General features: G+C 47.4%; 1 protein-coding gene across 4 annotated transcripts in view; it reads left to right on the top strand.

Moving 5' to 3' along the window:
* NNT (nicotinamide nucleotide transhydrogenase) overlaps positions 1 to 26,301 on the top strand; it is a 404,867-nt gene that overhangs the window by 88,761 nt on the left and 289,805 nt on the right. For all 4 annotated transcript variants that reach the window (XM_029577710.1, XM_029577726.1, XM_029577728.1 and 1 more), the window contains exons 7-10: positions 1,137 to 1,324; positions 1,806 to 1,939; positions 14,960 to 15,151; positions 21,991 to 22,144. In XM_029577710.1, the coding sequence (XP_029433570.1) occupies positions 1,137 to 1,324; positions 1,806 to 1,939; positions 14,960 to 15,151; positions 21,991 to 22,144 (668 nt within the window). The remainder of the gene's footprint in view (positions 1 to 1,136; positions 1,325 to 1,805; positions 1,940 to 14,959; positions 15,152 to 21,990; positions 22,145 to 26,301) is intronic.

The raw sequence follows: 26,301 nt of genomic DNA, 5'->3' as shown, positions 1-26,301 counted from the left end.
CTGCTTTGAAAACTATCCCATCAAAACTACTCCACATACGTTACACGTGCTATCATGTAATGTCTTTTGCACTTCCCTTAACACCTACAAGGGTTTGAAACCGTAGCCACTTGGGGGGGTCCCAGTAGGAACTGTGTAGGTCTTATCTGCACCTGCAAGTGTACTCTTTCCCAGCAGCCAATTGAGGTTCAGTTTGCTTTTGGACAATTAACATGCCTGCAAAGCTATTCCGAAGGTATTTCTGGGGATACTATGACTCCACAAACTTGGGGTCCCACAGTTTCCAGAGAAGTGCTTACAGACCACTCAAGCCAACCACTGGGATCATCCAGCTTCTCACTTGCCTGGGATTTTAAATCAGTTTCAAACACAATGATAATAAATTGTTTATTATCAACAAAGAGGAACCGTGAACAAAAAAGATAACACAAAAATGTACTTTTCAGCAAGCAGGGAAAAAGAAAAGGGTTTTCATAAAATCATTTACTTCCTATTGAACTTAACTGCAAACTAGGCAGTGCTCTAATTTAAACAGTGATACTTTTGCTGTCCGACTCCAATTGTATATGTCTCGTTCTTGCTTCTAGCTGCAGCCGACCATCACTTCTATAGACAACTTCTAACTGACACATCTTCCGGACTCCACAGCAGCAGCAATATCATTAGGTGGCTCTGGCTGAGGGCATCTCCCATGGCACCAGCGGCTGGTGACTGTGGAACACTGCCACCTGCTGTCCAGTAGAAGGAGTTTTAAATGACAAACTATAATATTTACAACGAAACTACTGTTGTGACCCACCTGCTAATTGGTGTGCTCAAATCTTTCCTAAAAAGTTACATGTATACTTGCAACATTTTATAAAGTATACAGGTAAATCCAAATCCTGCCACAACTCTGCCCCAACAATGCTTCCACTCAGTGTTGGTGAAATTGTATGTGAACATGACTATAAAAGGCCAAATCTGCTTGGAAATTCCTTTGAAAATTATTCCCATGATGTTTATTTTGGCAGTGCCTTTGAAGTAACTGCATGGTACCTTTAACAAATAATTGTTTGCCTGGCACACATTTCTTATTGAACAGATGGTTATTGCGAAGTAGCTGTGATTAGCCTGTTTCTTGTCTAAAATTCCAGAGCTGCAGCCTTGGAACAGTTTAAGTCTCTGGGTGCTGAACCATTGGAGATAAACATTAAAGAGTCTGGAGAGGGTACGGGAGGGTACGCAAAGGAGATGTCTAAGGAGTTTATTGATGCTGAGATGGAACTTTTTACTAAACAGTGCAAAGACGTTGACATAATCATCACTACAGCTCTCATTCCAGGTAAGGTTCCTGGAGCAGTGAAAGGACACATTGTCTTTATTTAACTAACCTCATGCTTTTTAGCATTCATAATGTGAAGACGACAAAGTCTATTTTTATTGTTCTGGTCATGATGTTGCATTGTACTAGCGAAGAACCTGTGCAAAGTTTTTTTTTTTGTTTTTTTTTTAATAATTACCTTTGGGAGGAAACTAAAATCTGGTGCAGCATGCTTGTGTATTAATGGGACTAATGTATTAATGTTTAGTTTTAAGGATGTGAGCAACTTCATGATCCCAAGGAAATTTTCTGATTGTTGACTTTTGCTGTGCACCAGGTGTAATTTCAGTGTGATAACCTGACCCAAAAAAAGCATAATAAAAAATAATGTGATTGTGAATGTGGTACAGACAAAAGCTTACCATGTCTGTATAAGAGATGGTTGTTTTGCTTGAGGCTTGCTGCACTGAATTATGTTTTGTATTGCTTTGTTTTTTACCAGGGAAACGAGCCCCCATATTGTTTCGGAAAGATATGATTGAAATGATGAAGGAAGGATCTGTGGTGGTAGATTTAGCTGCTGAAGCTGGAGGAAACATTGAAACTACAAAACCAGGAGAGCTGTATGTTCACAAGGTATGAATCTGCATGAAAGGAGCTATGTTGAGTTTATTGATTGTGATTATAGTTATGGGAGGCACCAACTAGCAGCTTATAAAGGTGACTACAAAAGCTGAAGGTCCTCCTGTGCCTTAGGAGATTTGGTACCAGTGGGGATTCCTTGGATTTGGTAGAGAATAGGAGTAGAGGAGTGACCTAGTAGTTAGAGCAGTGGGGAGGGAACCAGGGAAACCAGGGTTCAAATCCTACTCCCCTTGATGCTTCCTATGACTTTAAGTAAGTCACTTTATCCTCCAGTGTCCCAGGTACTAAGAGGTAGATTTTAAGTGTTGCTCGTGCAAAAATGGCCACATGCTCACATATGTGGGCCGCACGTGAGCAACACAAATTTTAAGAAGCCGGGAAGGGTGCACATACATGCATGTATGCGTGTTGAAAATAAGGCGGAAAAGGGTCAGGTCATGGGCATTCTGGGGGCAGGGCCAAGACTGACACACACAACCACAAATTTTGCAACTTTGCTACTGCTCCTCATGAGGCGCAGGAACCTGGAGGAGGGAGGGAGAGAGCGCCTCTGTATAGGGTCAGTCTGATACTCTGTCTGTATGTACCACTGTAGAGGGGCATTTTGAATCGGGGTGGGTTTTTAGGAGGTGGGTTGTAGACAGGGGGTGGGGGGGGTTGTTACAGATACATTCAGAGAGATTCATAGTAAAATTGACATCAATAAAGAATTATAGCCCTTATAAGTGATGAAAAAGAGTAGAATTGTACACTGCAGCTAGCACTGATGTCAATTTTACTGTGAATACTCCCACTAATTCCAACTCCTGATAACCCACCCTGATTCAAAATGCCCCTCTAGAGTGGTTCATATGAGTATCAGACTGACCCTTTACAGAGTCTGTCTGTCTCTCTCGCAAGATACGCATGTAAAGGTTGTAGAAGTACGTGCGGCAGCAGTTTTTTAAATGCTACCTGTGAACTTTATAAAACGAGGCGTATTTTTGCTCATGCTGCAATTTGCGCATTTATGGGTGCACGCATATTCCTTTTAAAATTTAGATTTCCTGTCGTGTAGCCAGATGGACTCAGAACAAGTGGGTATAGTGTGCTCGTGCTAGCAGTTGGAGACTGATCTGACGTCAGCACGGGTACATATACCCCCATAGGAAGTGAAGCACTTCAGTAATTTCCGTCTCCAAAGCAGTTTGGAGAGCCTGCACACTCGCTGAGCGTGTTTCCAATCTACTTTCTACTTGCTAAACTTCTACAGAACGATGAGTCCCGCACTCCTGCGGTGATACCCTCGGGTCCCTCCCCCAGTTGAGTTTCCCGGGGTGATTTCCGCAACCCCTCGGAGGTTTCGGCCTCGGTCCGGTGGCCGAATCGCGGCAGGGACCCAGCCCCCCGAGCGAGGCTTGGGCGGGCTAAGAGGTGCCTCGGTCCCGGCGTGGACCTGGAGGCAGCGGGTGCATTTCCTCAAGCTCGGCGGTGAAGGTATTTCCCCTCTCCCCCCCGCAGCCGGAGACCGCCCGGGTACCAGCCGGGGAAGCGCCGAGGATCAGGTAAGGCATGCATCTCTTACTTTTGGTCTCCGAGGTACGAGGATCGGCGGCGTTGCCTGTATGCGGCACGCCGCGGAGGTCGCCATTTTGTCGGCCTTGTTAAGGTATTGAGCGCCCATGATAGGCGCCTGTATCGTATTGAGCGCATATTTACTGACCGCTTCTTATTGAGCGTATATTGTATATCATTTAGCGTATATTACTGACCGCATATTGTTGAGCGCATATTGTAGTGAGCGTATATTGCTGACCGCATATTATTGAGCGCCTATTGTATTAAGCGTATATAGCTGCCGCTTATTATTGAGCGCATATGGTATTAAGCGTATATTGCTGACCGCATATTATTGAGCGCCTATTGTATTCAGCGTATATAGCTGCCGCTTATTATTGAGCGCATATGGTATTGAGCGCATATGGATTGAGCGTATATTGGCTGCCGCATATTATTGAGCGCTTATTGTATTGAGAGCATATTCTTCAGTGCGCAATGGACCGCTCGAACGCCCCGGTGTCTCCGGTAGTGGCGCCTTCTGATTCCGACGTGAAAGCTCTCGGCCTCTGCTCAGCATGCTAGCTTAGAGCCACGCACAGTGAGGAGCCAGACTCCATTTGTGCCCAATGTGAGGAGGCAGTGGGAGCCTCGGGCCAGGACCAGTCTCAACTGAGGTTTGTTGACAGTTCCCCAGGGGCCACCCCGGATCTAGCAGGCAGTCTCGAACAACCTGGGCTCCTGGGGGACTTGGTACCCCGATGACTAGAGACCACTTCCATTTCCTGGGTGGATCTCTTTAAGGGGATCCATTCCTTTGTACAGATGCAATCAGCTTCCCGTCCAGGCCCTGCTGCTGCTGCTGCTGTTGCTGCTCCAGCGGATCCTACCCCTGGACCTTCGCGCCCTTATCGTGGGCCAGAACACCCGCCTCTGGGCAGTCCGGTTCAGGCGGACCCTGATGTTTCAGAGGACGAGTCCGAACCCTCCGAGGAGGGGGAACTTCCTGCGGGGAATGAGGCGGTTCTTTCCCAAAGAAGATCTCTCCGACCTGGTATCTCAGTGCCTGGCGGAGTTGGCTATTACAGGCCCCAGCACTACGGTGCCATCTACACAGAACCCTCTGCTGGAAGGTCTTCGTCCTACAGCCCGCCATTTTCCCTTCTTGCAAGCCGCACAGCAACTGATAGATCTCGAATGGGCTGCACCAGCGGCCTCATTCAAAGGGGGTCGGGCCCTGCTGGGCATGTACCCCCTGGATCCGGCAATCAAGGAGATGCTGGCGTGCCCTCAGGTGGACGCCTTGGTTAGCGCGGTGGTCAAGCGCACTACCATTCCAGTTGAGGGAGGGGGCGGCCCTTAAGGACCCTCATGACCGGCGACTGGACGCCATCCTGAAACAGGCCTTTGAAGTGGCAGCTCTGTCTTTACGAATCGCAACCTGCTGCACAGTGGTGACGCGTTCCTGTTTGTCACAGGTCAGGAACAATGCTCCAGCAGCGGACATGGAGTCCGCTCTCTAGTTCCTCACGGATGCGGCATCCGACCTAGTCCGTACAACAGTCAAGGGAATCTCATCTTCTGTAGCTGCCCAGAGGCAGCTCTGGATACGGAATTGGTCAGCCGATGCTCCTTCGAAGATACGCCTCACCAGAATGCCCTTTAGGGGTTCTTTCCTGTTTGGCAGCGACTTTGATAAATTGGCCAGCACATGGGGTGCCTCTCCAATACCTCGCCTGCCGGAAGATAGGTTCCAGAGGAACCAGCGCGCCTTTCCGAGGCCTTCCAGAGGCAGAAGCTCTCAGCGCTTCATTCCCTATAGGGGTCGCTACCAGGCGCCTCGTCCTCAGGCCAGGAACCAGTCCTTTCGGACCAAGTAGCATAAGAGGGGGGAGCCGGCTCGGGTTCCGGGCCCGGCCGCGCCTCCCAATGAGATTCAGCCGATCCATCCGGGGGACGGAGCCATTGGGGGCAGGTTAACCCTCTTCTACCCCAGATGGGTCGAGATTACGTCGGACCAGTGGGTCCTCGCCATTATCCGAGAGGGGTATTATCTGGACTTCCATCATCTTCCTCCGGACATGTTTGTGGAATCTCCGTGTCCAATCCACAAGAAGGCAGCACTGGAAGCTACCCTTGCGAGGCTCCTGTCCTTGAAAGCCATAGTCCCAGTACCTGCATGGGAAATGGATTCTGGACATTATTCCATTTATTTCATGGTACCCAAGAAAGAGGGCACTTTCCGGCCCGTACTGGACCTCCAGTCAGTCAACCGATACTTAAGGGTCCCGAGGTTTCGCATGGAAACTCTGCGCTCAGTCAAGACCGCAGTACAGCCAGGAGAATTCTTCACAGCCTTAGACTTGTCAGAAGCATACCTGCATATCCCGATCCATCTGGATCATCAGCGCTATCTACGCTTCAAGGTTCTGGGACGCCACTTCCAATTCCGGGCTTTGCCCTACGGGCTAGCCACGGCGCTGCGGACCTTCACCAAGGTGATCGTAGTGGTAGCAGCGGCGCTCAGACGGGAAGGAATCCTGGTCCATCCCTACCTAGACAATTGGCTGATCAGGGCGAAATCACGAGAGGAGAGCCATCTGGCAACCAACAGAGTGATCGCCCTTCTGGAAAGCCTGGGATGGGTGGTCAACCTAAACAAGAGTTGCCTACAGCCTTCCCAATCACTGGAATACCTGGGAGTCCAGTTCGACACCCAGGCAGACAAAGTCAGTCTTACCACCAAGAGAAGGTTAAAACTTCAGATGCGTCTCCGGTCCTTGATGGGAACCAGCCGGCCCATAGCTTGGGATTATCTGCAGGTTCTCGGCCTCATGGCATCCACCCTGGAAGTGGTGCCCTGGGCAAGGGCCCATATGAGACCTCTACAAAGCTCCCTGCTCTCTTGCTGAGCCCCCAGCTTTCCGGAATTACTCCGTGCATCTACCTCTACCAGCCAGAGTGCGGACCCAGTTACGGTGGTGGTTGCAGTCTAACCACACGAGCAGGGGGTCGAAGATGTCCTCCCCCACGTGGATTCTGCTCACCACAGATGCCAGCCTGAGCGGATGGGGAGCACACTGCGAGGAACTCACCACCCAAGGGCGGTGGAACAGAGAAGAAGCAGGTTGGAACATCAACCGCCTAGAGGCACGGGCAGTCCGGTTAGCCTGCCTGCGATTTGCTCACAGACTGCGGAACCAGGCAGTCAGAGTGATGTCCAACGCCACCACGGTGGCATACATCAACCGTCAAGGCGGAACCAGAAGCCGACAGGTGTCCCTAGAGAGAGCCCCGCTGATGGCTTGGGCAGAGGCGAATCTTCAGGACATCGCCGCCGTCCACATTGCCGGAAGGGACAACACCGCGGCAGACTTCCTCAACAGGGAAAGCCTAAATCCGGGGGAATGGCAGCTGTCACCCACAGCCTTCCAGATGATTGTGGATCACTGGGGGATTCCAGACATGGACCTACTAGCGGACAGGTCCAATGCTCAAGTACCCAGATACTTCAGCCACAAGCGAGATCTGTTCTTTCACGGGATCGACGCCCTGGTTCAGCCATGGCCTCCAGGGGCCCTGCTTTACGCCTTTCCTCCGTGGCCCCTGCTGGGCACCCTTATTCACAAGATTCAGAAGCACCGGGGTCTAATTCTTCTAGTGGCACCAGACTGGCCAAGAAGACCCTGGTACGTGGACATGAGAAGACTACTGGCAGGGGAGCCTCTTCCCCTGCCTCCTCTTCGGGACCTGCTACGTCAAGGTCCCATCCTTCACGAGGATCCAGCTCAATTCTCTCTTACGGTCTGGCCCTTGAGAGGGCTAGACTGAAGAAAAGAGGTTACTCGGAGCTGGTGATAGACACACTCCTCCAAGCTCGCAAGTTCTCCACATCCCTCACCTACATAAGGATCTGGAGGGTATTTGAAGCCTGGTGCGACACTCATGGCACCAATCCACATGCGACCACAATCCCTATTGTTTTGGATTACCTGCAGGATGGACTTCAGAAGGGTCTCTCCCTCAGTTCCATCAAGATTCAGGTGGCTGCACTGTCTTGCTACGGTCCCAGGAGGGATGGCAAGACCATTGCCACGCACCCAGATGTTTCTTGCTTCCTGAAAGGAATCAAGCATATTCGTCCGCCACTGAAGTGGCCAGTACCTCTGTGGAACCTCAACATAGTTTTGGATTTCCTCGCGGGATCCACCTTCAGACCCCTTCGGGGACTGTCTCTCCGTTCGCTAACTTTGAAGATGGTGTTCTTGCTGTCAGTGTGTTCAGCATGCCGCATCTCAGAGCTACAGGCGCTGTCTTGCCGTGACCCCTTTCTCAGGATCACTCCAGAGGCCATCCATCTGCGCACGGTTCCATCCTTCTTGCCTAAGGTAGTCTCACAATTTCACCTCAACCAAACCATATCCTTGCCAACCACGACAGGATTGAAGAAATCTGAAGAAGAGCGTCTACTACGCCATCTCGACATCAGCAAATTACTGCCCGGATATCTGGAAATGACAGAAACAGTACGAAAGACGGACCATCTGTTCGTCCTGCACAGCGGGAAGAAGCAAGGTGAAGCGGCCTCGCGGCCCACCATCGCCCGCTCGATTAAAGAAATTATCAGAGCGGCCTATGTAGAGGCCGGGAAGTCACCGCCTCTTCATGTCAAGGCTCATTCTACCAGAGCCCAAGCAGCATCTTGGGCTGAATCTAGGATGCTGTCGCCTGCAGAAATCTGTAAAGCGGCGACATGGTCCTCCCTCCATACCTTCTCCAGGTTCTACCGTCTGGATGTCCAGGCCAGCGAGGGCGGTCTTACGCGGTCCTCAGGCAGCCTCCCACCCAGTCCGAGAGTAAAGCTTTTGTACATCCCACTTGTTCTGAGTCCATCTGGCTACACGACAGGAAATGTGGAGATTACTTACCTGATGATCTCGTTTTCCTTAGTGTAGACAGATGGACTCAGCATCCCGCCCAGCTGCCAGTATACATGGGTTTCACAGATTCAAGGTAAGCCTTATCACTTCTTACATGAGTGCGTCCACCCTGCCAGGTGTCGACGCCTTCCGGTTGGGAATGTTGACGGTCTCCAGCTACTATCAATCGGTCAGGGGAATCCTGTTTTCACTATTTCATTGATCGTCAGTACACATATATCCATAACAGCTTTTGCAAGGAAGATTACTGAAGTGCTTCACTTCCTGTGGGGGTATATGTACCCGTGCTGACGTCAGATCCGTCTCCAACTGCTAGCACGAGCACACTATACCCACTTGTTCTGAGTCCATCTGTCTACACTAAGGAAAACGAGATTATCAGGTAAGTAATCTCCATATTGTAAGCCGTCTCTTGTGCAGGGACCTACCTTCTGTGGCCTGCATTTGTAGTTCGTCTTGAGCTTGGATTTTAGAAGGCAAATACTTAAATCCCAAATCCAAATGCAGAAATTACAAAAAAAACCAGGGTGGTAATGATCCTAATATTGTCTGAAGACCCAGCAACTCATAAAATAGACCATTTTATGTTGTTCGGTCCCTAGGCATTTTAGATGTGTGTTCATCCAGATTTGTAAATAAGTTAGAAACCAAGATATGTTATAGCTTTCATATTTAAAAAGTGAAAATCCCTTGATCTTGATTAAGATAATGATCTTTCTCACAGGACAAGCAGGATGGTAGTCCTCACATATGGGTGACATCAGGATGGAGTCCAATCATGGAAAACTTTTGTCAAAGTTTCTAGAACTTTGACTGGCGCATACTGGGCATGCCCAGCATAGCACCAACCCTGCAGCCAGCAGGGGTCCCCCTTCAGTCTTCCTTTTTTCCGCGCAGCAGTAGCCACGCAGGTTAAGGAGCTCTTCAGAGATTCCTGACAGGAATTTTTCCTCATGGAACTTCATCAAAATTTTCCAAAAGTTTTTACCCCACAGGGGTCCCCTTATCGATATCTTTGCTCTGCGGTCGAACGGTAATTTTTTTACCTGCTTGCGGTCGATTCCATCAAGTTTTTCCCTCGCGGCCTACTGGCCATCGACCGCACCGCGGCTAAATTTTGTCGAGTCCAGTTCCATTCCAGCTTCAGACCGAAGAGGACTCTAGGCATCAGATGTTAGAACTTCTCCAATTTCTCGATGCTCCTAAGGAAATCATGTCTATCCCTATTCATGACATCCTCTTGGACCTTTTAAAGAGAAATTGGGAGCACCCTGGTCTGTGGCACCTGTCAACTGTAAGGCAGATGCCACCTATCTAGTTCAGCCAGCCCCTGACTTCCAGAGAGCTCAACTAGATCATCATTCAGTAGTTGTGGAGTCAGCCCAGAAGAGGGCACGACGCTTCAAACCGCACTCTTCCATTCCCCCAGGAAAGGAACAGAAATTTCTGGATGCGTTTGGAAGGCGAGTATTTCGCATTGCTTTCTATCAATTATACATGACCCAGTACAATAGGGCCCTGTTTACGAAGATTCAGGAATTTGCTGAAGCCTTACCTCTGCAATTCCAGGACCAACTTCATGCCCTAGCACAAAAGGGTCTAGATGCTGGCAAACATGAAGTACAGTCAGCATATGACATCTTCGACACCGCCTCCAGAGTTTCAGTGGCAGGAATTAGTGTGAGAAGATGGGCCTGGCTAAATTCTTCAGACCTCAGATCAGAACTACAGGACAGGTTAGCTGACTTGCCCTGTACTGGGGATAATCTTTTCGGAGAAAAGATTCAAGAAGCAGTGGCGCAGCTCAAGGACCGCCAGGAGACTGCGCCAGCTCTCCTTACTGCCTTCTGATCTCTCGTCCTCTTCCAAAAGATCTTTTAGGAGAGACTCCCAGAGACAATTCTACTGGCAAAGGAGATTCTATCCCCCTTACCAAAAAGGCCAATCCAAGCAACCTAGAGTACAGAAGTTACAGCCAGCCCCCCAGCCAGGTCCAGAGTCTGGCTTTTGACTCCTTCGTAGGGAGCAGTACCCAGCCTCCACTTCTGACCATTCCCGTCGGAGGCTGGTTGTGCCACTTCTCCAAAACATGGCATACAGTCACCATAGATCAGTGGATACTCGCTGAATTAACCCAAGGTTACCACCTCAACTTCTCTCTATTCCACCGGATTCCCCACCTCGGCTGACGTGGGGAACATCCGACCACTCACCGCTTCTGGAGCATGAGGTCTCCCTCCTCCTCCAGTCCCGAGCAATAGAACCAGTGCCCCTCTCCCAACAGCACTTTATTTTCGTTCCCCTTTCTTGTTTCCTACTCCCAGTTAAAGGCACCCTTGTTATAATGTAACTTTATACTCCTTCAATTGTCTCTTGTTTGGTTGGTTGGTTATAGTTACTATCTAGTTCGATGTAAACTGAGTTGATTTGATTTGTATCAAGAAAGTCGGTATATAAAAGCCTTTAATAATAATAATAATAATAATAATAATAACAGGGGCAGGGATTCTATTCCCAGTATTTCCTGATACCAAAAAAGTCAGGTGGTGTTCGCCCAATACTGGACCTTCTCAACTTAAACAAATACCTACAAAGAGAAAAGTTCAAGATGGTGACCTTGGGTTCTCTTCTTCCCCTTCTCCAAAGGGAAGACTGGCTCTGCTCTCTAGACCTCCAGGATGCCTACACACACATTTCCATTACTCCGTCACATCGCAGATTCCTGTGCTTCCTAGTAGGCCCGAAACACTTCCAATATCGAGTGTTGCCATTCGGCCTAGCATCTGCCCCACGAGTCTTCACCAAGTGCCTCATAGTGGGAGCTGCCTTTCTCAAGAGTCAGTGTCCATGTCTACCCTTATCTCGACGATTGGTTGATCAGGGCTCCTACTCAGCAAGCTGCACTGACGTATCTACGTCTCACGTGCCATACCCTGATCTCCCTAGGGTTTCTCATAAACTATCCAGAATCCAGGCTAGTTCCCTCTCAAACCCTATCGTTCATAGGGGCTGACTTGTACACTGCAAAAGCCTTCCTACCTCAGGATTGAGCTTTCACTCTCGCTTCTCTGGCCCATTGACTGCAGTCTCGACAACACTCAACTGCACGTCACTTTCTGATCTTACTGGGTCATATGGCCTCCTCGGTGCATGTCACTTCCATGGCCCGCCTGGTCATGAGGGTAATGCAGTGGACTCTAAAATTGCAGTTGATTCAGTCTTCTCAGCCAATGTCCACCATTGTCCACATCACCAACCAGCTCTGCTTATCGCTGGCTTGGTGGATAAACCAATCCAATCTGCTTCAAGGCCTTCCATTTCAGGCTCCAGACCCTCAAATAATCTTGACAACAGATACCTCCAACTTCGGCTGGGGTGCACATGTTGCAAACCTGCAAACTCAGGGCACTTGGTCTCCAGAGGAAGCCAAACACCAAATCAATTTCCTGGAGGTTCGTGCAATCAGATATGCTCTCAGGACTTTTCAGGATCACCTTTCCAACCAGGTCATCCTGATTCAAACTGACAACCAAGTGGCCATGTGGTACATCAACAAGCAAGGGGGAACGGGCTCCTATCTCTTGTGTCAGGAAGCTGCACAGATATAGGCAGAAGCCTTTTCCCACTTGATGTACCTCAGGGCCACCTACTTGCCGGGAGTGGACAATGTGTTGGCAGACAAGCTGAGTCACACTTTTCAACCGCACGAGTGGTCCCTCAACCCCACTGTAGCGGACTCAATATTCCAGTGTTGGGGTTACCCTCACATAGACCTCTTTGCGTCATTTCACAACCGCAAAGTAGGGAACTTCTGCTCTCTCACTCGCAGCCAACACCTTCAGCCAAGAGATGCTTTCTCCCTCTCGTGGGCCAGCGGTCTCCTTTATGCATACCCTCCACTTCCACTCATTTCACAGACTCTCGTGAAGGGACAAGGGACTAATGATTCTCATAGCCCCTCATTGGCCACGCCAGGTCTGGTTTCCAATTCTCCACGACCTATCAGTACACCGGCATATTCCTCTGGGGAAGGACCCTCTTCTGATCACTCAGAGCAACGGCTGCCTTCGTCACCCCAACCTCCAGGCCCTCTCCCTGACTGCCTGGATGTTGAAAGGTTAATCCTTCAACCTGTTAACCTTTCAGAGCCGGTTTCCCGTGTCCTAGTAGCTTCACTAAAGACTTGCACAAGGCAGTCTTATCGTTACAAATGGAACAGTTTTATGGTATGGTGTACTTCCATGTCCATCGATCCCTTCACTAGTTCCACACCGAAGTTTCTGGACTATCTCTGGCACATGTCAGTCAGATCTCCAAACTTCTTCTATCAGGGTACATGTCAGTGCGGTAGCCGCCTTCCATAAAGGTGTTGGGGATGTACCTATTTCAGTACAACCCCTCGTAACATGCTTTTTGAAGGGCTTGCTCCACCTTAAACCTCCACTGCGCCCTCCGGCCCCTTCCTGGGACCTCAACTTGGTTTTGGGGCGGCTCATGAAACCGCCGTTTGAGCCTCTCCAATCCTGTGATCTCCGCCATCTCACCTGGAAGGTGATTTTTCTTTTGGCGATCACATCTGCTCACAGAGTTAGTGAGTTACAGGCCTTAGTCACCTACTCGCCTTACACTAAACTTCTGCATGATAGGATAGAACTGTGCACTCATCCTAAGTTTTTGCCTAAGGTAGTATCGGAGTTTCATATCAATCAGTCCATTATACTACCCACCTTCTTTCCCAGGCCCCACTCAAACCCAGGAGTACGGGCTCTGCATACCCTTGACTGTAAACGTGCTCTAGCATTTTATCTAGACTGTACAGTTGCCCACAGGAAATGCACTCAATTGTTTTCTTCGATCAGATTGGGCAAACCTGTGGGTAAGCAGACTCTCTCCTCCTGGTTAGCGGACTGTATTTCTTTTTGTTATCAACAGGCAGGCATTCCGCTTCAAGACCGTGTTAAAGCACACTCTGTCAGGGCCATGGCAACATCAGAGCGCACCTACGCTCTGTGCCGCTTGCTGACATCTGTATGGCTGCTATCTGGAGCTCTCTCCACACCTTTGCAGCCCATTATTGCTTAGACAAGGCTGGCAGACAAGATTCCATCTTCGACCAGTCTGTGCTACGCAACTTATTTGCGAACTGAGGTACCAACATCCTTCCGCCAACCCGGTAGGGTTCAGGATGCCCTCTACCAAATTCCACCCCAGGTCCTGTGCCTGTTGCACGTCTTTAGGTACATTTGGTGCATTGCTCGGGCATCCTCAGCTTGGTACTCACCCATATGTGAGGACTACCATCCTTGTCCTGTGAGAAAGCAGAGTTGCTTACCTGTAACAGGTGTTCTCACAGGAGAGCAGGATGTTAGTCCTCACGAAACCCGCCCGCCACCCCGCGGAGTTGGGTTTACGTTTTCTTATTTTATTTTTCGCATGTATTTTTTTACTATAAGACAAGACTGAAGAGGGACCCCTGCTGGCTGCAGGGTTTGTGCTATGCTGGGCATGCCCAGTAGGTGCCAGTCAAAGTTCTAGAAACTTTGACAAAACTTTTCTGTGATTGGGCTCCATCCTGATGATGTCACCCATATGTGAGGACTAACATCCTGCTGTCCTGTGAGAACACCTGTTACAGGTAAGCAACTCTGCTTTATTGTTAAGATTGTATCATAATAGAAGCCTACCCAGTGTGAAAACATCATACTACAGAGAGTAATTTTCAAAGGGACATCTGCAGATAAAATATTTTATTTGCAGAAATGGCCTTTTATAAAATTGCCCACCTGATATGCTGATAAACTTCACATGCATGTCATATTCATGCATAAGTATACCTGGACTGAGTGGAGGCATTTCTGGAGGCAGAGTTGGGGAGGGGTTTGAACTTGGGTATATGCTTTTCAATTTTAAAAAAATGTGTGTAAATGTTCACACACAACTTGTGCAGTCATTTTAGCAGGGGTAAATTTGGTAGGATAATTTTCAAAGTGGATTTATGTACACAAGTCAGCTTTGAGAATTGATGTAACTTATGTGCCTCCTAGTCCTTGTATTTACTCTTTTGGATAATACAATGATTAGGGGGCACTCTATGAAATTAGCAAGTAGCTCATTTAAAACAAATTGGAGAAAATTATTTTTCACTCTACATATAATTAAGCTCTGGAATTCATTGCCAGAGGACGTGGTTACAGCAGTTAGTATAACTGGGTTTAAAAATGTTTGGATAAGTTCCTAAGCAGAAGTCCATAAGCTGCTATCAATCAATAAGGATTAGTAGCTTAGGATCTATTCATTTAATGTTTGGATACTTGCCAGGTACTTGTGATTTGGTTGGCCACTGTTGGACACAGGATACTGGACTTCATGGATCCTTGGTCTGACCCAGTATGGTATATCTTATGTTCTTATGTGCAGTGTTGACAAATTACCTCCTAAAAGGCAATCATACCAAAAAATTCTGTACCTCAGAACTGCCTGTTCAGAATAGCTATTTTTATATCTTAAGAGTTGTTGCTTTTTGTTTCCCCACTAGGGAGTCACACACATTGGGTATTCAGATCTTCCCAGCAGAATGCCTACACAGTCCAGTACTCTGTACTCCAACAATATTACTAAGCTGCTCAGGGCTATCAGCCCCGATAAGGAAAACTTCTATCTGGCTGTGAAGGAGGCATTTGATTATGGCACTCTGGACCATGTGGTGCGAGGGACCATGGTGATGAAAGTAAGTGAGCTAACCTTTTTAAGGTGGATTATATTTTTCTGGGAAAAAATAATTTTTGAGGGGGTAAGATTAGTTCCAGGCCTTTGGCCATTTTCTATCATATAAACAAAATAGTGAGATTTTTCATCTTCCTTTTTTGCTTCCCCAAGCTCCTTCACTCATTACATGTTGCACAAATTATGATTGGTTTAATTTAGTACAGTAGACCAAATCTATGGTTGACTAAGATCACCACTGTGCATTTTCTTAAGTTTAAACACAAAGTCCATGAACATTTTTAATACTGTCTGGAATACATACCCCCGGACCTCCGGCAGGAAACTTGTCTCCTAACTTTAAAAAAAAACAAACTCAAGACATGGTTATTCAGTCAAGCCTTCCCCTGTTCCTAGACCAGTATTACTGTTACTAAATCTAATCTACCATTTCGTTTGCAAAACCTAGACAATCATTAAGTTCACATAAACAGGTCAGAGTTTAGAGGTAGGCCATTCAAGCCTCCCCACTCTCTTATCGGTATTTAGTATTTACTATCGTATTATCCCTCTCTTCATTTCCAAATCCCAGTTGTATCCCCTTGTTTTATTGTCACTTTATACTTCTTCTAATTACGGTCTCATGTTAATTGTTATTGTTAAGATCTTTGTTCTTTGTAAACCGAGTTGATTTGATTTGTATCAAGAAAGTCGGTATAAAAAAGCTCTAAAATAAATACATCCCATGTCCTTGTTGTGTCATATAACATATCAGCACTACCCCTAACACCCACTCAGAGTAACCCTGCGGTCACTTGGAGAATCCTGCCAAGCACTACCCAGGCCCTCCTGCACCTGTGTACATGCTTCTACGCTGGCCACCTCCCACCTGCCAACTGGGTTCCTGCTTGCCTCTGGAAAGTTTTTATTTCTGCCTGCAAGATAGCCCCTGGCGTGGTTTCTAGGGGCATTGGGACTCAACACCACCTAAGGGTATCACAGTTCTTAGAAATACACCCACAGACCAAATACATACGATACTGGGATTATTAATCAGTCCAAGACGGGCAATACTAACAAACTAATAAGTTTATTAACAAAAAGTAAGAACAGGGACTATGAAAGATTTACAGTAAAGGTTAACTAAACACTTCCACTACTTTTCTAGTGCCCTAGAAGGAAAGGAAAAAGGCTGTCCATATGAGCTGAACAGTGCTTCAGCACAGAGATCTGCTCCCTCTATTCTCCCAGCTGAGACTAGAGAGTTCTAGAACCTTTAGTGCTAGTTCTTTATCTTAAGGGCCAATTAGTGCGCAAAGTACTAACTGGCTTTTTCACCAATAGTCTCCTGATTAATAATAGCTTTCTGGCCAATAGCTCTGCAGAATATAAATCTTCCTCAGGGAAGACAAGCCAACATCCAAAGCCTCTGAATTACAGTGCAGAGATCAAAGACCACATGTGGCCAGTACAAAGGGAATGAGCTCTCTGGGGTAAACAGTCACAGGGCAGAACAACAAACCACAAAGTATGCAAAACTCCCAGTTTTTGTCACACTGTATGAGTCTCACACTGCTAGTTTCTGTATGAGTTCTGCATTAATAAGGAATGACATACTTAATTGTTTTAATTAAGCATGATTGAGTACAAATAGCTATTTCTGAATTGTTAATTGATAAACTAAGAGTCAAATACTTGACTAATTAATAAGGTAATATGTCTGTATGGTCCCCTGAGTACAAATGTTGTTGACATCTGCAGTAGCTGAGCACAATATTAAAGTACTTCTTGTATGGTCCCTAAAGGCTCTTCAGAAAAACAGTGGAGCCCGGCATTAATCTAGTTGTGCATGTGCTTGCATTAATTGGTAGGCATTAGGAACCAAAAGAAAGGTCTCTCAAACTGTGTGGAAAAAAAAATACCCCCCCCCCCCCCCAAAAAAAAAAAAAAAAAAAAGATTTACATTTCTCAAATACTGAAACTAGTTTTCTGATGCTTTCTTTTGAGAAAGAATACAATTTAAAGCATGGTGAAATGGAGACAAAGGCTGCTGTATGTTTTTGGAAGCCTCTCTCTCTGTAGCCCAGCAGTCTTCACTGTTTGGATCCAATGGGGCTAGAGCAGAGCTGCATTGTGGTGGAGGCTCCCACTCCAATATTGTGGTCAACTGGGGGAGGGGTTCCCTTACAAACTCCCATTGGTCTTTGCCAAATTTTCTGTCTTTCTCTTCTTGGCTTCTCTCCAGTTGTGAATGGAGCATGCACAGGGTGGTTTTTTCCTAGTGGCAGTATAACCAATCGGGGGCCGCCCCTGGGCCTTATCTTGAACGGTGCTATAGGCGATGTTTTCATGAGGCAATGCTGGAGGAGACACTTATTAATATTGGGGATAGACAATTGGAGACTTGTTTTTAGTTCAGTAGATGACACTAAGTATAGGTGGTCATTGGGAAAGGAAGTAGTTTTTCAAAGCTGAGAAGTATTGTTATATTTAATTTAGGACAGTGTTTCTCAGCTCTGGTCATTGAGACTTCAAAATAGATCTGGTTTTCAGGGTAAGCAAAATCAGCAGATACATTTGTTATGATTTGGTCTAAGAGTGAGTATCTCATGAATATTCATTGTGCATATCCTGAAAATCAGTTCAGTGGGGGTGATGGCTGAGAGGACTGGATTTGAGATCACTACTTTAGAAGAGAGTCAGAACAGAATTATCTATGAATGCTTCTGAAATGGCATAAAAACATTTTTGTGAGATATTGCTTATCAAAATAGCTTTTAGCTATTTTAGAATTTTGCCACTTAAATGTTTTCTGTCTCTCTCCACCCCCCCCTCCCACACCCATAAACAGAGACTGATAATATAAGACAAGGTTGGTGAACTCAAATTCTCAAGGGCTGCAGACAGATCTGGTTTTCAATGTAGTTAAACTGTGCCAGTGAACCTGGGTCTCAAATGAAATGCATGCAGATATATCTCATGACTGTTCACTGTGGGAAAACATGAAAGCTGGAACTTTTTGTGACACTTGAAGGCTAGCGTTTGCTATCTCTATTATAAAAACTCAACTGATCTTTTTCTGTTTCTCCCTTGGGTCATCTCCCTCTGGGTCAAGCTTTATAATTGTGATATCAACTGGCTTTTAAACAATCTCCTCCCAGGGAAGCAACGTTTGGCTGTTCTTACTGTGCTAAACCTTCACCTGTGTTGGATTAGTGCTAACACAGGCTTCTCATAATGACTAGATATATAATTTATTTATTTAAATTCTTTTAATATACCGATGCTCAAGACAGTCTTATCGTACCGGTTTACAGTATAACCAGGGGAGAAAACCAATAACCAGAAGAAAGAAAGTTACAATGAACAGGGATTACAATACAGGACAATTGAAAGAGGAAGAATTAGTTTAACAAAGCTCTCATAAGAGTAAAACGATATAGTACACCATTGATTAGCATGAATAATTAACTGAGTGGTTCAAGCATAACAGTTCCTTTCAATAGTGGTTGGGGAGACTATTTGTCAGGCGAAGGCTTGTGAGAACAGCCAGGTTTTCAATTTTTTTCTAAAGGAGAGCAGACAATGTTCCTGGTGGAGGTCAACGGGAAGTGTGTTCCATAGCTGCAGTCCCGCGGAGGACAGTGCCCTTTTTTGGAGGGACTTGTGACAGATGGATTTATAAGGTGGCGCCTGGAGAGTTCCTTTTGTGTGCGGCTCTAATCAGCCTGTTGGAAGTATGGGGTTCGAGTGGAATTGTGAGTTGAAGTGAGGTATTATGATAGATGGTTTTATGGATGATGGTCAGAGTCTTGAACAGTATTCTAAAGTGGATGGGAAGCCAGTGTAGGTTTTTTAGTTTCGGTGTGATGTGGTCTTTACGTCGAGAATTTGTGAGGATCCTGGCTGCAGCATTTTGCTGCATCTGTAGAGGTTTGGTTGTGGAGGCGGGGAGGCCGAGCAGTAGCATGTTGCAGTAGTCGATCTTTGAAAATAGTATGGCTTGGAGGACTGACCGGTAGTCATGGAAGTGTAGGAGAGGTCTTAGCTGTTTTAGAATATGTAGCTTATAGAAGCATTCCTTTGTGGTGTTGTGAATGAATTTTTTGAAGTTCATTCTGGTGTCCAGAATAGCCCCGGGGTCTCTCACTTGGGATGTTGATGTAAGAGTTGGGTTGCAGATGAGGGGGTTATTATCAGTAGGAGTGATGATGAGGAGTTCAGTTTTGGAAGTATTAAGAACCAGGTTGAGACGAGAGTAGGAGGTTGATGGAGTGGAGGCAGCTGTTCCAGAGTTTTAGGGTGCTGGAGAGGGGGTCCGTGATGGGGATTAAGATCTGTACGTCATCCGCGTAGATAAAGTGTGTAAGGTTGAGACTTTCTAGTAGCTGGCATAGAGGTCGCAGGTAGATATTAAACAGGGTAGGGGATAAAGAGGAACCCCGGGGCACTCCTTGATTGGAGAGGACGGGGTGGGATTCTTTATCATTTATTCTGACTTTGTAGTGACGGTTGTTGAGGAAGGATTTGAGCCAGATGAGTGCCGATCCTGTGATACCGATTTCTGCTAGCCGGTTGATGAGGATTGAGTGATTTACTGTGTCGAACGCTGCTGAGATGTCGAGAAGAGCCAGTAGGTACGATTTGCCTTTGTCAAGACCCATCAGGATTTTGTCTGTTAACGAGAGTAAGAGTGATTCCGTGTTTAAGCATTTCCGGAAATCGAATTGAGAGGGGTAAAGAATGTTATTTTATTTTTATTTATTTAACACTTTTTTATACCGACCTTCATAGTAATAACCATATCGGATCGGTTTACATAGAACAAGGGTATAACTGAAGCAATAAATAAAATAGTAATTAACAAGAGAGGTGAATAAGGCAAAGTTACATTTAACAAGGAGTAAAAAACTTGGGAAGCTTAAAGCTGGAAGAAAGATAGGCAGGAGGAATAATAACATAATACAAAAGGAATTTAGGTTAGAGCATAATGTGCTTTAACTTGTGATTGTCCTTCGTTCAAAAGGATAGTGGACCTCTATCCTCTATGTCCAGGAGAGATAAAATATGATTAGTGATTGTCTGGAGGGTCATCGAATGCTTGGTGAAATAGCCACGTCTTGAGTTTTTTTCTGAACGTAATTAGACAAGGTTCTAATCGGAGGCTTGAAGGAATGTTGTTCCATATAGCTGGTCCTGCTATTGAAAAAGCTCTGTCTTTTGTCGAGGAAAGGCGTGAGGCTTTGGTAGGGGGGAAATTCAACGTGCCTTTGTGAATATCTCTAATTGGTCTGTTGGAAGAGTGTAATTTGAAGGGGATTTCAAGGTCGAGTTGGAGTTGATGATGGATAGATTTGTGTATTAGGGTGATTGATTTGTAGAGGAATCTAAAATTTACTGGTAACCAATGTAGTTTTCTGAGGATGGGTGAAATGTGATCTCCACGGCTGGTGTTGGTTAGTAATCTCACTGCCGCATTTTGTATCATCTGCAGTGGTTTGGTGGTTGATTTGGGGAGGCCGAGGAGAAGGGCACTGCAGTAGTCTATCTTGGCAAATAGTAGCGCTTGGAGGACTGTCCTAAAGTCTTGGAAAAAAAGAAGTGGTTATGGGAGTCAAGGTACTCTATGAGTCTGTGTTGACCAGTTTTTCCATTAGCTTGGCAATAAATGGTAGGTTGGCGATGGGGCGGAAGTTTACCGGGTTGGCTGGATCCAAATTAGGTTTTTTTAGTAGTGATTTTAGAGAGGCTGTTTTTAATGCGTCCGGGACCGATCCTTGAGTAAGGGAACAATTTATAATGTCAGCCAGCGGTTTGGCTATGGTGTTAGGGATGGTCAATAAGAGTTTGGTAGGTATCTGGTCTGTTGGATGTGAAGAAGGCTTCATTTTCTTGATTAAAGATTCGATCTCCAGTGAGGATGTGAGTTCGAATGATTCCAGCTTCGGTTTATAGGTGGATAGGGACGGGTTTAGGGCATGAGGCAGCTGGATGTTTGATGTGGTTATAGTAGAGGTGATATTTGTGAGTAAATTTTTGATCTTGTTATCGAAGAATACGGCCAGTTCTGTAGATTTGTTTTGGGCTGCTTCTTCTGGGATGATTGGAGGAACCGGGGTGGTGAGGGTTGCGACATATGAGAATAGAGTCTTAGGGTCGTACATGAAGCTATGGATTTTTTTAGCGTAGAAATCTCTCTTAGTTTGAAGAATGGTGATCCTGTAAAGGTTCATAGCTGTTTTATATATGGCCTGGGAGGTAGGAGAGGGGTCCTTACGTCAGCGTTGTTCTTTGTGTTGTAAGTCTTGTTTGAGCTTTTTTAATTCTAAAGAGAACCATGGTTTTTTGTTGTGCCTGGCTGGATTGATCTCTTTAGTTTCTATGGGGCAAATCTTGTCTGCCACGGAGCGAGTGATGTTTAGCCAGGAGGTAATAGCAGAGTCGGCGTTGGAGAGATCCAGTTCAGTTAGGTCCGTGGAAAGGCTGGCACTGAGGACGTCCAAGGAGCAAGGTTTTCTGAACTTGATAGTAGATTTAGGGATGACTGGTGTAGGTTTTTTCCTAATTGCTAATTCCGTATAAATCAGCGAATGATCTGACCATGGGATGGGAGTACAGGTAGGGGGGGTGGAGGGCAAAATGGATTCATTTATGAATATGAGGGGTAGGACATTTTTTAAAAACTGTGGAAAAAGTCTCCTCAGGAACTAAATAAAATTGTCAAAGCCAAATACTAATTATTCTGGCTGTTTACATTACAGAGAATATTGTTTAAACATATTTTTTTGGGGGGGGGGGGTATGGAAAAGCAAGGGGTGAGGGGCTGAAGTTTGTATGCTAACTGTTTCTTTTGATTTATGTCAGGATGGGAAGGTGATTTTCCCAGCTCCTCCACCAAACAATATCCCTCAGGGAGCCCCTGTGAAGTCCAAGACTGTGGCTGAGCTGGAAGCTGAAAAGGCCTCTACTGTTTCGCCATTCAGGAAGACTATGACCACTGCCTCTATGTATACTGCAGGTATGAAATCTTAGCTCTATTACTTAGAGGTCACAGTTGCTTGCTGCAGAATCTTACATGTTGAGATTCAGCTGCGGTTTCATGTCTGCTTTTTCTTTGTTAGTGTACAGTCTGCTGTTTGGTTGCTTGGTACTTCTCCTTCACTAAGTGCCCTTCAGTGTCAGATGTCATACAGCATGCTTGCACATCTTAAAGACAGGTAGTAACGCTCTCCAAACTTTATCTAGCAAAGCCTTGTTAGCAGATTGTTAGTAGGCATGCTAAATATTGCCACCAGGACAGCTGTTCTACATGCTGGTCCTCTTTGGCCTTGAATATCTTTGGCTAAGTACTGTGAGAGGTGTGCACTCTCCTTTCTGAGCCTAGCAATGGAACTTTTCCTAGCGTGTAGCAGATGGACTCAGGATTAATGGGTATAGTGTACTCCTGCTAGTAGTTCCAGATGGATCAGATTTCAATCTGACGTCAGTCTCTAGTACATATACCCCTGCAGGAAGTGCAGCTCTTCAGTATTTTCCGTCTCCATAGCAGTTAGGGACTATCTGCACGTTCTCACAGCGTTCAAACAAATTCAAAGAAGAAAAATCCAAATTTAAAGGACAAACCTACCTAAAGACGAGCCCCGCTCTCCTGCGGTGATAACCTAGGGTCCCTCCCCCAGTTGAGATTCCCGAGGTGATTTCCGTGGTCCCTCGGAAGTAAGCCTCGGTCCGGCGGCCGAATCGCGGCGAGGACCTAGCCCCCGACCCTTGGGCGCGGCTGAGAGGCAGCGGGTGCATCCTCGAGCGCGGCGGTGAAGGTATTTGCCCTCTTCCCCCCGCAGCCGGAGACCGTCCAGGACGCAACCGGGAAGCGCCGAAGACAAGGTAAGGTAGAAATCTTCTGCTTGAACCGGTCTCCGAGGATCGAGGAGGAGCACAGGTCGCCGGCTGGGACCAGTGCCACCGGGTTGATCCTCCCTAGCAGGGCCAAGCCCCGGTTATTTCCAAGGGTCTACCCATGTGGAGACCCTCCGAGGGGGTCGCCATATTGCCCGTGTGCTCGCCGTCACCATTTTGGCCCTATTCGCCGCACCGTTCGCCGTTTGGCCCGAGCACACAACTCCGACCTAGGCGCACAAAGCACGTGTGCGCATAGCCTTACACACACATCAGGTCTTGCGTGCATAAGCTACGCGCGCAGAGCCGGGCGCACAGCTCCACGCACAACTACACGCTTACTTTAAGCGCACCGGTGGGGATAAGTTTATGCGCCGACAGCCATGGCACCTCCAGAAACAGAGAAAAGCTCAAGGCCTCTGCCCAGCATGCCACATCAGAGCCGCACAAAGCGAGGAGGCAGATGCCCTGTGCACCCATTGTGAGGAGGCCCTGGGAGATCCAGTTCAGGGCCAGTCCCACCCAGGGCCGAGTTCTAGCTCCTTAGGGGGTACCCCGGATCTAGCCAGGGGGACCTCGCCACAGACGGGGAACCCCAAGGATCCAGTGCCGCTCAGCTTCGACCCAGCTTCGATCTCATGGGTGAAGTTCTTCAAGGGGATTCACACCTTTGTTCAAATGCAAACTGAACCTCTGGCTGTCCAGCCACATGCTCCACCGGAGGACCCTCATGCCCCAGGCCCTTGAAGACCTAGGCACAGGCTTCAACTACCCAGAAGCCCCACCTATGGGGACTCTGACATCTCTGAAGAGGAAGCCGAACCCCTAGAAGAGGGGGAGCTCCCCCCGGGGACAGAGCCGCACCGAACCATGAGACACTTCTTCACAAAGGATGAGCTCCTGGACCTGGTCAACCAATGCCTGACGGAGCTCGCTATCCCGGGCCCAGGGACTTCGGGGAAACCTAAACCGAACCCCCTGCTGGAGGGTCTCTGAAAGACTTCTCGACTTTTCCCTCTGTTACAAGCAGCACAACAGCTGATTGACCTGGAATGGAGTGCCCCAGAGTCCACATTCAAAGGGAGCCTTGGCAGCCCTGTACCCCCTGGACCCGGCAACCAAAGATCTTCTCGCATGCCCAAGAGTGGATTCCATGGTTTGCGTGGTCTCTAAACGCACCACTATTCCAGTAGACTGAGGAGCTGCACTCAAGGATACACATGACTGGCGTCTGGAGTCCATCCTCAAACAGTCATTTGACATAGCCGCTATGTCTCTACAAATTGCGGCCTGCTGCACCGTGGTGACACGTGCTTGTTTATCACAAACCAGGAACACCACCCCTGGAGAATACATGGAACCAGCAGTATCATTCCTCGTGGACGCTGCTTCGGACCTAGTGCGCCTAGCGGCCAGAGGAGTGCCATCTGCGGTGGCAGCCAGAAGGCATCTCTGGCTCCGAAGCTGGTCGGCCGACGCATCTTCCAAAACGCGCCTCACAAGGAATGCCCTTCAAAGGATCCCTCCTGTTCGGCAGTGAACTAGAGAAACTGGCCGACAAATGGGGCGAATCCCCATTGCCGCGCCTGCCGGAGGATAAGACGAAGAGACAGCAGCGATCCTTCCCCAGGTCCTCTAGGGGCAGAGGTTCACAGCGCTTCAATCCTTACAGGAGCAACTATCAAACCCCCCCGCCCTACGGGCAGGAACCAGTCCTTTCGGACCAAGCACAACAAGAGGGGAACCAACTTGGGTGCAGGCCCCAGCTGCACCCCACAATGAGATTCAGCCGACCCATCCAAGGGAAGAAGTCATAGGGGGCAGACTAGCCCTATTCTACCGCAGATGGGTCAAGATAACATCGGACAAGTGGGTCCTAGCCATTATTCGGGAGGCGTACTACCTGGATTTCCTACGAACCCCTCCAGACAAGTTCGTGGAGTCCCCCTGCCACGACCCCTTCAAGAGGGCAGCAGTGGAAGCTACACTGGCCAGACTAATGGCCTTCGAGGCCATAACCCCAGTACCTCCACAAGAAATAAATACTGGACATTATTCCATTTATTTTATCATCCCCAAGAAAGAGGGAACATTCAGACCCATCCTGGACCTCAAGTCGGTCAACCGCCACCTCAGGATTCCCCATTTCCACATGGAAAGGTGAAAAGTGAAATTAAGGTATATGTTCTTTAGACTTTGTGGGTGTCTGAGGTAAAAAGCAAGCCAGAGATAGTTAATTCTAGTGTCTGTCTTTCCCACCCACTCAACCCTTGATTTTTAGGCACAAGGCACTTTCTCATTAAAAATCAACCAGGATCTTATCTAAAACATAATACTGTACCAGCCCTTATTGAAAGTTTAATCATCCCCTTGTAGGACACTAGCTGATTAATTACTAAATTCACCTGTAAATTTAAAGTTCTCTCATTCCAACTCCCTTAGTGTATCCTAAACTTAACCAGGAACTCAATAAAACTAAGATGAAGGCAGCAGTCCAGCAGCAAGAGGGGGGCTTTCCAGTCTTTTGCATTGAGTGTCACATGTATGATTTTTTACCCGCCGGTGAGAGATTGTATGTGTGCACTCAGTGCAAAGAGCTCCTGGCTCTCAGGGAACAAGTCCGATCTCTGGAGGCTAGAGTAGCAGACTTGGAGGAGCTGAGGGAGACAGAGAGGTACATTGACGAGACCTTCAGGGACATAGTAGCCAAGTCCCAAATCCATTCTGGCAGCCCCAGTGCTGCCTTGGATCAGAAAGGTCTCCCAATAGGAGAACATCACCCTGGTGTAGCAGGAAGTGATCCTTTAGCAAGGACCTGCTCACCAGGTGATGTATTGTCCTCTCGCACTGAGGACAAATCTCCCAGGGCTACTGCCCAGGAGGGAAGGGTTAGGCCGGCCATCATAGTTGGTGATTCGATTATTAGAAATGTAGATAGCAGGGTGGCTGGTGGACGTGAAGACCGCCTGGTAACTTGCCTGCCTGGTGCGAAGGTGGCAGACCTCATGCGTCACCTAGATAGGATTATAGACAGTGCTGGGGAGGAGCCGGTTGTCGTGGTACATGTGGGCACCAACGACATAGGAAAATGTGGGAGAGAGGTTCTGGAAGCCAAATTTAGGATTTTAGGTAGGAAACTGAAATCCAGAACCTCTAGGGTGGCATTCTCTGAAATGCTTCCTGTTCCACGTGCAGGTCCCCAGAGGCAGGCAGAGCTCCAGAGTTTCAATGCGTGGATGAGACGATGGTGCAGGGAAGAGGGATTCAGCTTTGTAAGGA

This window comes from Rhinatrema bivittatum, chromosome 1, assembly GCF_901001135.1.
Source record: "Rhinatrema bivittatum chromosome 1, aRhiBiv1.1, whole genome shotgun sequence".
Classification (NCBI taxonomy): Eukaryota; Metazoa; Chordata; class Amphibia; order Gymnophiona; family Rhinatrematidae; genus Rhinatrema; species Rhinatrema bivittatum.
This window is presented reverse-complemented; position numbering and strand designations above follow the sequence as displayed.